The sequence below is a fragment of the Pseudonaja textilis genome, chromosome 4, assembly GCF_049901715.1.
Source record: "Pseudonaja textilis isolate UNSWEBS1 chromosome 4, rPseTex1.2, whole genome shotgun sequence".
In the NCBI taxonomy this organism is placed as follows: domain Eukaryota; kingdom Metazoa; phylum Chordata; class Lepidosauria; order Squamata; family Elapidae; genus Pseudonaja; species Pseudonaja textilis.
In genome coordinates, this window is record NC_141993.1 from 15,021,528 (window position 1) to 15,033,601 (window position 12,074).

General features: G+C 38.4%; 1 protein-coding gene across 4 annotated transcripts in view; it reads left to right on the top strand.

Annotated features, from left to right (window-relative positions):
- GBF1 (golgi brefeldin A resistant guanine nucleotide exchange factor 1) overlaps window positions 1–12,074 on the top strand; it is a 324,935-nt gene that overhangs the window by 264,406 nt on the left and 48,455 nt on the right. For 2 of the 4 annotated variants that reach the window (XM_026710970.2, XM_026710971.2), the window contains exon 33: window positions 5,408–5,610. In XM_026710970.2, coding sequence (XP_026566755.1) covers window positions 5,408–5,610 — 203 coding nt within the window. The remainder of the gene's footprint in view (window positions 1–5,407; window positions 5,611–12,074) is intronic. The other 2 variants (XM_026710972.2, XM_087933854.1) reach the window with 1 other exon arrangement.

Consider the following 12,074-nt stretch of genomic DNA (forward strand, 5'->3'; position numbering starts at 1 on the left):
GGGCAGCCATTAAACTGCCGCTTCTCCATGTCTTCCAGGGGACTATACCAAGCCAGGGAAGGGAGATGCGGCTCCCCTCAACCCAGCTGGCGGTCTCACTCTTCCCCCACCCCTTCGAGGTGGGTCAGATGAATCCGGTCCCATGAGGACCCCTCCAACAGGGCAAGCACGGATAAAAGCCACGCACGATTCACGGTCTCTGGTCCGTCTTTGATGGAAGCACCACCGGAAGTCTGCCTTGTGTTTACATGTCTAAAAAGCTAACTGACATGGAATGCAGATGGGTGGTTTGGGAAAAGAAGGCTTTTCCTGTACGATGTGCTTTCTTTTCCTGGAGACATTTCTGTTGAGAAGCCATTCGAGGTATGGACTGATCACAAAAATCTCAAAACTCTGAAAACTCCCCAAAAACTTTCCCCCAAACAAGTTTGCTGGGTTCAATACTTTAAACACTTTAATTTCAGCCTAAAATATATTCCAGGGAAATACTTATTGGCTGATGCTTTGTCCAGAAAACTTCAATTTGACAGTTGCTAAGAGGAGACATGATTTCATGACATGATTTCAGAAACCCAACCAGCAGCCCAAACAACTACTTGAACCCAAGTCAAACTTCATTCTGACCTCCCTGAAGATAAGTTGACAGCCGATCTAAAAGTGGCACTTTTAAAAGATCCGTGGTTTGCCGAGAATCAATCCGATCTGACTTTAAGGGAGGGATTGGCCTAGAAAGGGAACAAACTTTATATGCCTAGCAGTCCAAGACTGATGATATTAAAGCAAAGTCATGAAACTCAACTAGGGAGTCACTTTGGGTTTCTGAAAACCCTCCATCTGGCTAGAAGATAGTTTTGGTGGCCAAAAATGAAGACTGATGTAAAGGATATGTAAAAGTTGTTCAATTTGCGCCACAATGAAAAATAGATCTGGGAAACCGACTAGGCTTCTCCAGTTTTGTGGGTGACAGAACCCACAAAACTTGGGAAGAAATTTCAATGGATTTTATTGTTGAACTCCTGAGAGTGGTGGAAATACAGTAATTTATTTTCACAGATTTTTTCTCCAAACAAGCCCATTTCACCACCTGTAATTGACTGCCTTCAGCCAAAAAGCTAGCAAAATTGTTCATGAAGCATATCTGTCAGCTTTATGGAGTGCTGCGAAGAATAATATTAGACCGCAGCATTCAATTTACTGCTAAGTTCTGGAGGAAGTTCTTAAAGTCCATTGGGTCTTTCCAAGGGCTTAGTTCTGCTTTCCATCTGTCTATGAATGAGTCTGCAGAATGTGTGAATGCTACGGTGAAACAATATATCAGATGCTATATAAATTATCAACAAGAAAATTTATTGCAATTCACTGAAGTGGCTTATAATAATGCAGTGCACAGTAGTACCGGACTAACACCTTTCCAAGTCACTATTGGCATGGACTGTGTTCCCATGCCTGAATTGCCTAGGGAACCACCAACATCCATTTCCCTAGCTGAATGGATGGACTCCTTAAAAGAGGCATGTGAAAATACCAAGAAAGTCCTAACAGAAGTTGTTGAAGAATATAGAAAGCAGGCAGCCACCTTTTTGAGTGGGAGATCAAGTGCATCTGTGAACCAAATATCTTAGATTGAGGTTACCTCCTAGTAAAAAATTAGGACCCAATTGTCTTGGTTTTTTTCCAATAATGAAAGTAATCAATGCTTGTTACTGTTCGACTTAGCCTCCCTCACATATTAGGCAAAATATACCCTGTTTTTCACAGTAATTTGTTAAAACCAGCTGTCAGCTCCAGGTTGAGACCCACAGCAGCTGCTCCCCCTCAAACCTGTAGTAATACAAGGTGAAACCCATTATGAAGTAAAGAAAATCCTTGATTCTAGATGTCATAAAACGAGACCAATAAAACAAATGGACAGTAATACAAGAAACAATTTATACTTTAGAAACAAAAGTTTATTTCATGAGCAATTTGGAACATGATCAGCCATTAAAGTAACACTACAGCATTACTTACATCAATAACCTATTGCAATGAGGTCCAGGGATAGCAGCTAAGTCCAGCAAGGAATACTACCATCAGTGGCCATGATCTGAGATATATCTCTTACTTACATACCTTTCTCCTAGCACTCCTCCCAGGGAGATGCAATTTTACTGGGGTTACTTCCTTGCCGTCAGTCAGTACATTCTTGCGTGTACATGTGAAATCTCCTACCATCTGCTACTTTAACTTTCCTTATTTCTCAGCGTCCCAGATATTCTTGGTCCAAAATAACTTAAACTGATTGTATTGTACAAAGTTGCAGATTACAAACATTATAATATGCTTAAGAAAGCAGCTTATTTAATACTTTTAACATATATTTTATTCAAGGCCTTTAATCAACCTGAGGCCTACTCCAGCTTGCAACCTAGTTGTCCTTTGCTCACATAAGGTACATAGAGGACATCTACAGTATTTAGTACATTGGAAGGGGTATCCTTTGTCAGAGGCCACCTGGGTAAAAAGTTGGGATGTAAAGGCGGATAGGTTAGTTAAACAATTCCGTGACAAATGTTTTATACCAGCTCCCCCAAACTTGCAGAGAAACCTTTACTTAGGAAGCAGAAAGAAAAAAGGAGCATTTCTCCAAATTTGGGGGGGTGGGGTTGAGGAGGAATCCACCCAGCCAAATTTAGCAGAAACCTTTATTCAGAAAGAAAAAAGGAGAGAAACCTCTACTAAGGAAGCAGAAAGAAAATAGGAGTGTTTCTCCAAATGGAGGGAACCAAATTTTGTCACTTCTACATGCTTCCTGTTTGTCAGCATGTCTCCGGGTGATTTTTGTTCTAGTGGGGTGCCAAGTTGGCTCCATGTCCAGTTGCCCTGGGTGACTTGTTCTGCGCCCACCTGGCTACACCCAGCTGGCACCCATTTGCCTAAGAGCACATTAAAGCTCATTGTAAAAAAATTCAATATGATCATCATTTAAGTCTTCAGTTGGAGTGCAGATTTGTGGGATGGTGATGTTGAGTGGCTTGTCTCGAATTTGGATAGATATTATGTGATCACTATCTGCTTTGTGATACTCAACACATTTATCCACTTGTTTGCTTACACAGAATGCAACTCCTTTTCATCTGAAATCGTTTCCAGAAACATAAACCATAAACTCATCTGATTTAACCACTGCCTGTCCAGTGTAACTCAGTGATGCCAAGTTTGTCTATCCTCTAATTATTTCTCTTTTTACAATTTCGAGGTTCCAAAGGACATGCCTCTAACATTCCATGTTCCAATTTGATATAACTTTGTAGAATGTAAGCAACCTCTTTCGTCATGGGCACCATATATTGTTGGGCTTCCTAGAGGCTTTCCTTGAACAACAACATAAAAACCTTGACTGTTAAAAGTAGGCCCAGTATCTAAAGTAGGCCCAGTATCTAAAACAAACAAAAAGCTGAAATTAGCATGAAAAGAGGGCTAATAGCTACTATAAAGAGTGCTCTCTTTATAGGAGATAACAAAGATCGACCTTTACTTTAAGTACTGATACTGTGTTTTTTCCAAAATAAGATCCAGTGTTATATTTTTAGGCTCCAAAATAAGCACTAGGACTTATTTTCAGGGAAACACGCTTTCAGGGTAATCAGCCAGGTTGGCCCCCCTGCCCCTGGTGCAAGCACAAGAGGCGGCAAGCACATGGGGACAGATGGTATCTGGCAGCAGCTGCAGCCAGCTGTTCCCTTGGTCAGAGCACTCTGGGACTGTGCAGCGCAGGTGAGCTGAATCCCTGTCCAAGGAGAAGGAGGAGGCAGGTGCAAGGAGGAGGCAGGTGATCTGGACGCTCCATATGGGCCGTGGGAAAGCTGAGAGTTGTTGGGCCAAAGCGAGATGGCCATGAGAGGCTCATCTTCGCGTGGCAGCACCGGCAGCAGGGGGTAGGTGGAAGGAAGGCAATCCAGATTGCGTGCTTCTCCCCTGCCTCTGCTTCTGCCTCTGCAGGGAATCAACTCACCTGTGCTATAAGGGCTGTGGCTGCTGCTGCACAAAGTCAGCCCATATGTGCTTGCTGCTTTCTGTGCTGTCCACAACAAACCCCCTTCACTAGGGCTTATTTTTGGAGTAGGTCTTATATTAGGCGCATGTTTAAAAATCACACTAGGGCTTATTTTCACAATAGGCCTTTTTTTTGGAAAGAACATTTTAAATGTTGTCAAGCAGGGTTAAATAAGGCAGGGGCACTATAGCAGGGTTACATAAGGTAGGGTATAGTGATATACCCTATTAATATTAACTCTAAGTAAACGCTAAGTAAACTCATAGTAAGAGTAAACTCTAAGTTAACTCTAAGTAAACCCAACATTTTTATAGGACAGATGTCATCAAATCAAAAAGAATCACCCAAAATATTAAAATGCTCCATTTTAACTCTGACCAAACAAACCAACTTTGTGTACCCTCCATTTTGCATAAAGCAATATTGCCCTTCAGATGGTTGTTGATCCTTGTTTCAAATTTCTTCAAAACTTTAAAAAGCCTCTTTTGTAAGTGTAGCAAGAAGAAATTATTCCAATTTCTCTCTGGGATTAGCATTCTTATTTCCTACTTAATTTTTAAAACATTCTGGTTTTTTTGTATGCCTAATAAATTATGTTTGCATATCCTTTTCTTTAACGGCTACATCTGGAAACAGACTTTTTAAAGAACAGAGCAGCTGACATCAATGATTCAAAGTTCCCAATGCAATTCCACAAAAATGTTTCTTGACTGTCATTATAAGTTATTTATCTTCTTATGTCCCTGGTTGTATCTCCACCATCAAAAATACTTTTTCTTTCCCGCAAAAATACATTTATTCTCAAATTCTTCAAATATTACAACATTTCCAGAATCCTTAATATGTTTCAATATCCAAAACCTTTTTGCTGTTTATTTTAAATTCTTAAAGCTTTTAAAGAAACTATTTTTAAAAAAATTTCTTATAAGAATTGAAGATGCTTATCTGTTTTCAGTCTTGTCATTTTGAAGGTGTCTAACCTCTTTAAAGTAGTTTATAGGCAATTTCTGAAAAGTTACTAGCAAAGGAAATGCAAACACTGTCATTTGGAAGACTCCTATTACAATTGCAATTCCCTCAGTTTCTGGTTGGCCTATCCTTCGGAGACTGCTGTCTTGAAGTCTCATTTAGAGAAGGAACAGTACGGAACACAGTTTGGGTGGTCTGGTGTCCCTCTTTGTCCATATAGGAGGTCTACTTTTCAGCTCCTTGTTCTTAATCACAGTCCACCACTTTTTCCCAGAAGTTACTTATTTATTTAATTGCGCTATCATTAACTAGCTCTAGTTAAAAAGGATATATTAATACAGAAATACTGAAAATTCAAAAGTTTCACAAATTTTTAAGCAGCACTGTATATTGTGTTTATAGGGTGTAAATCCCAGGAGAAAAGAGGAAAAAATAATAAATATGATTCCAAATCAGCACGGTTTAAGAAGAAAGCAAAGGAAAACTCTCTGAGACATTTTAAAATTTCCAGCCAACATCAGCATCGTTCCACTAGTGAAGATGAGGATGAGGATGAGAGTGTCCCTGCCAGTTATCATACTGTATCTTTACAGGTTAGTCAAGACGTAAGTATAGCCATGATTTTTTCCTCTCCCTGTGGTTTTTCTGGAGTAATATCTATTAGTTAACTAGATATTTATTCACAGTGTTTTGTGTGACTTTTAAAACACAAATAGCTCATATTGAGAGGGGAAAAAGGAAAGAGATCTGAATCAGATTGTCAATGGGCTGTCCTATAATTGTTAATATTATTTATTTATTAAATTTTCATCCTGCTTTCATTACCATGTTTCCCTGAGGGAATAAGACCAGGTCTTATTTTCTTTTGGCCCTAAAAAGAAAATACATGGGAAGCAAATAGGACACTTTGGGGTGCTTCATTTGTATGGGAGTATTCTTCTATTTGCTTGAAGTGGGACCGGAGGCCTTGCCAGTGCCACTACCACAAGGTAGAGGGTGGTGGAGCTGCCCCATGCACTCTCACTGACTTACCTCAGGTCCCCTGCAGCCAGGCCATCCACACCCCGACATCTGTGGCTACAAGCAAGCAGAAAAAGTGAGCTGATAGCCACATGGGCTCTTGCTGCACATGGCTGCTCATGCTGCCACTTTTGAGGCAGGTGTCGGGGCATGGCTGTGGGGTCCCTGAAGTAAGCCAGAGCAGGGCATATGGGGCAGCTCCAACACTCCTTACCTTGTGTTGGTGGCACCACAAGCAACCAGATGGAATGACTGGCTGGCTGTGCAGGTGCTTAAGTAGGGCTTATTTGGGGGGTAGGTATATTAACTACATATGTAAAAAAAATGCTAGGGCTTATTTTCAGGACAGTTCTTATTTTCAGGGAAACAGGGTACTTTATAAGTAGCTCCAGGCAGTGATCATACAGAATACTCCTATTTTCCCATAACAACAACCCTGTGAGGTGGGGTGAACCAAGTATTTCATGCCAAAGGTAGGACTGGAACACAGTTTCCTGGTTTCTAGGCCAGAACTTTAATCACTATGCCAAACAGGCTCTCAGGAGCAGTTTGGATTGGATTATTAGTTAGAGAAGGGAGCTCAATCTTCCATCCTTGAATGCTGTAAACCAGGGGTATCAAACTCAAGACCCAGGGGCCAGATCCGGCCTACAGGTTGCTTAGTTCTGGCCCATGGTGCCTCTGCCAGCAAAAATGGCAGAGAGTTGCAGGAGGCCATCGCAGCTGAAAAAGGAGCTCGGGAGCCCGTTTTTGCTGGCAGAGCACACACGGCATCAGAAGCACCCCCAACACGAGTGACATTGAACTGGCCACACCCACCCTGGCCACACCCACCTTGGCTCCCAAGGTTAAACACAACCCTGAGGTGTCCCTCAATGAAATTGAGTTTGACACCCTTGCTGTAAAATTAAGCATAATCCCAACGTTTGAGTGGATTTATGCGAGTGGTAATTCAGAAAAGATTACAAACTATGTATTTTAATGGATTTTTAAAGATGTTTAACAAGAAATATGCTAAAGAAACAAGATTATTTTATACTTGTTGTTAGCTTGAGATTTTAGTGTTCATTATTAAACTGGGTAACAACTTCAGTGCTAGAAGGGAGTGTGATGCCAACTTGTAAAACATTCCTATGCCGGTTTCCAAGTTGCCATAAGAAAGAGGTGGGGAAAAATCCCTGAAGGAGCATACGGCAAATGAACTCAGAAGCAAATTCCAAGCTTATCTCACAAAGATTGTAACTGAGGCAACCAGGTATTCTGGACATGAAAATTCGAACATGTGAACGCACCCAACCTATGAACGTGTTCCGTTGAACAATCTGAATTATGACACACCCAGAGGGATGGGGGGAAATAGGGTCATAGGTGATTGTAAATTATGTATCTCAGAGTTGGCTTCATATAGCTCAGGCCAGTATGTCACTCCTAATAAATCCTTTGAAGTTTTTTGAAGTTTGGCTCGAGGCTCATGATTTAATTGGGGGATCGCTGGAATTCTGACATGTAGTTTGTATTAGGAATCTGTCCACCAATTAGTTGGGTTGGCAATATATAAACCAACAATGTATGTTTGTAGTTTTAAGACAAAATCACTGTATTGATTTATACTATATTCCGATTGGCTGATTATATTGCAAATTACCATAAGAGGAAGCTAGAGATCATAGCTTGCTCTCTCTGACATTCTGTCTCTCTGACATTCCGTCTCTCTGACATGCTGTTGCTATCTAAGGTTCTCTGTTGTATATATGCTGTGCTTATACTTTGATATCTTTGTTTACTGTAAATGACAAAGGCAACTGGTAAGAAGACTTTGTAATTGGATATTCTTTGGACTGTTAAACGTATATGACCTGGACTGTTTATTGGACTGTGCTATTTCTTCAAGTAAACGTTAACTCAATTTAGTGTATCTGTGTGTGGCTGGATAATTATTCATAACTACTCTCATAAACGTTTCCATGTGCATATCCTTGTTACTCAAGGGTTATTCTGTACATATCATAACATTGGTTATAGGCCCAGAGAGATATTGAGAATCAGTGTGAATATACAGTTTCATATTCAGACAGCTGATTGCGGTTTATTGTTAAACTACCAATGGCACAAGAACAGACAACCAGTATATCCCAGATAAACTATCAAACTATGTTTCCTGGTCTATGAAGTGCAGCCTACTTCTGCATAAAGATGGATTATGGACGAGAGTTAATAGTCCACCGGATGTAACAGCTTGGGACTCATTGAATGATGAAGATAAAAGAAAATAGCTCACTTTAACTGGGATAATGAAAAGGCTCTTAGTATAATTGGACTGACACTGAGTGATCAGCAGTTAGTCCATATTCATGGTAAAGAATCTGCTGCTAGGTGTTGGGACATTTTGAAGAGGATTTATGTTTGAGATAGTGTGGGTGCACACATACACCTTACACATAAACTGTTTAGAGCCCGTCTTATGGCAATATGTTAGCTCATTTGGAATTTATGAAAAGCACTTTACAAGAGCTGCAAGAAAAGGAGCTGATTTTCCCGGAGTTGCATCAAGTTTACATCATTCTTCTTTTTTGGATGAAACTTATGATGATTATGTGTCTTCACTGGAAGAGATGAACTTACATTTACTGGCATAACTGGAAGACTGTTAGAAGAGTCAAGAAGAAGGCAAGATAGAAATCAACTGAGAGAAAGACAACCACAGGAAGAAAAACTGTCTTCAACTGCCTATACTGTTAGGAAATGTTTTTCTTGTGGAGCTAAAGGTCATATAGCCAGATACTGTAAAAAAGGTAAGAAACAGAATGCTATTAATATACAGAGAGCTTATAAAGATGTTAATTTAGCCATATCAAGTACAACTACAACTGTAAACCATGATATATGGGTAGTTGACAGTGGAGCATCTCCGTGTATAACTAAAAGTAAAGAGAAGTTTGTTAACATGACAAAGAATAAACAGCATGTATCATTAGCTAATGGATGGAAATTGAGAGCATCTGGAGAAGGTACTGCATATTGTTCATGTATTAATGAAGGTTTACCAATGTTATATGTACCTAGACTGATATTTAACTTGCTATCTGTAAGAGCAATGGTAAAAGCAGGATTTATTGTAACCTTTCCAGTTGATAACTGTTTAATTGAAAAACAGGGTAAAAGCATTACTGCAAGATTGGATAATGGTTTGTTTATTATACTTGATAATTCATTAATTAATGCTAACTCAGCTTAAGAGAATAAAAAGCCTCATGATGAATGTATTCATCTGCTCCATAGATGTATGGGACATATAAATTTCAAAATGCTAAAGAAAACTGTTGAGTTATCTAATGGTATAAAATTAAAACCTTGTACAAAGTATTTAAATTGCAATGTTTGCAATCAAGAAAAAAGCAAGGTAACTCCTGCAAATAGGGTAAATGGATTCAAAACCAGTGAACCGTTAGAGGTTGTTTTTGCTGATATTATTGGACCTAAGAAACCTAGTTTAGGTGGAGCCTGTTATATATTAAATATAATTGATCATTTTTCCAGATATGGTTTCTGTTATTTAATGAAAACGAAGACAGAAACATACCAGCATTTTGTAAATTGGCTAAAATTTGCTGAAAGGAAAAAGAAACAGAAAGTTATTAGCTTAGTAACAGATAATGGTACTGAATTTACCAATAGAAAATTTGAAGCCATATTACAGAAAGCTGGCATTGAACATAAGCGTTCTGCTCCTTATAGACCACAACATAACTCATATATTGAACGTAGAGGACAAACATTACAGGCTATGACTAGGACTATGATTTGGGGTTCTGGTTTATCAGAGGAACTTTGGGGTGAAGCAATAATGTGTGCTAACCATGTTTTGAATAACGTAGTGAATTCAACGACTGGTGAATTACCATTTACTTGTTGGAATGGAAAAAAGCCACATCTCAGTTATTTACATACATTTGGAACCCCAGCATGGGTTCATATTTCCATGCAAGTAAGGCGAAAGGGACAACATAGAGCGAGACAATTATATTTTGTAGGTTATGAAGCTAATCATAGATCATGTAGATTTTGGGAGCCAGGTACTATTAATGTATATTGCAGTGCAAGTGATAAATTTTTGGAGCATGTTGGCTGGAGAAAGCTTGAACAGGAATATAATAAGGTACAGGATAGTGTTGTTGTTGAGACTCCATTGTTTACCGATAATCCTGATGATAATAATATTGATGATAAGATAGTGGAGAAATCCTCAATGGGGGAATCATCAATAGAAGAACCCTCTATGACTGTAGATGAAGATTTGATGCCAACAATATGTACTGAGTTGCCTAGGAGGTCAACTAGGGAGAGACGTCCACCTGACAGATTTCAAGCAAGCATTTTATGTCAGGTTAATACAGAACCTTCTAACTTCAATGAAATAAATGTATCCTACAAAGGATCAGGTAGCTTGGCAGAAAGCTATGAATCGGGAGTTAAATTGTTAAAGGATTTGTAAAGGTGTATGAGGATGTAAAGTTACCACCAGGTGAGCGTGCAATAGATTGTAAATGGGTGTATAAGATAAAGACTGGTGTGGATGAGACTATTTTCCCATAAAGCAAGATTAGTTGCTCAAGGATTTGCTCAGTCAGGTAAGGACTATAATGAAGTGTTTGCACCTAGTCTGAGAACAAAAACATTGAGAGCAGCATTAGTTTGGAACCAAGAATAAATGTAAAATAAACCATGTAGATATTGAAACTGCATATCTACATGCACCTTTACAACATACCATCAATATGAAAAAGCCATTAGGTTTAAAGGATGATGGAAAAACTGATGATTGGAAATTAAAGAAAAGTCTTTATGGTCTAAAGCAATCCGGTTATGAATGGAATAAATGTATTATAAAGGAATTAGTTTCAGTAGGTTTTGAAGCTGGTATAGCTGATCCTTGTTTGTTCCGAAGAGAAAAAGATGGTTTAATTTCTCTATTACTATTATTTACGGATGACATAGCAATTATACCTAAAACTGAACAAGAAGCAAATGATATTGTTTATAGATTACAGAAAAAGTTCAGGATTAGAAATTTAGGGGAAATTAAGCATTATTTGGTTCTTGATATAGTGAAAACAAATAAAGGTTTTAAAATCTCACAAGCCAAGAAGATTAACCAATTATTAAAACGCTATAACATGGAGCATTGTAAATCTGCTAAGACACCAATGAGTAAGGAATTTACACATAGTGATATTAAAAGTCCTATTTTTGATAAGGAAATATATCAATCCTTAATCGGTAATCTATCATATCTGATTAATTGGTCTAGACCAGATATATCTTACAGTGTAAACCAATTGGCTAGGTATAACGCTGAACCAAATGAAAGGCATTGGCAAGCAGCTAAGCGAATAATTAGGTTTTTAAAACACACAATCCATTATTCATTATATTTAGAACCAGGTAATGAATTAGTGTTAACTGCATATGCTGATGCAAGTTTTGCTACTGATATAATGACTCGTAAGTCAACATCAGGTATAGTGGTAATGTTAGGTAATGCTTTAATAGGATGGAAGTCTATTAGGCAACAACATATTAGTTTATCCATTATGGAAGCAGAATTCCCATGTTTATCTTTAATGTGTACAGAATTGATATATTATAAACAATTGTTGAAGGATATTGGAATTACTGTACGTGATCCGTTTATTGTTTATGGAGACAATCAATCTGCAATTAGTACGGCTACTAATTTAGCTGTTAAAACAAGGCCTAAACATACTGATTTGTGATATTTAAACATTAGACAGTGTGTTCAAAATAAATTAATTCAGTTAGAATACTGCATGACTGAACATAATATTGCAGATCATTTCACGAAGGCTCAAGGTGCAATTAAGCATAAAGAGTGCTGGAGAATTATGGTTTAAAGATATAAGATATTATATATTGACCTACCCAAAGGGAAGAATGTTAGGAATCTGTCCACCAATTAATTGGGTTGGCAATATATAAACCAACAATGTATGTTTGTAGCTTTAAGACAAAGTCACTGTATTGATTTATA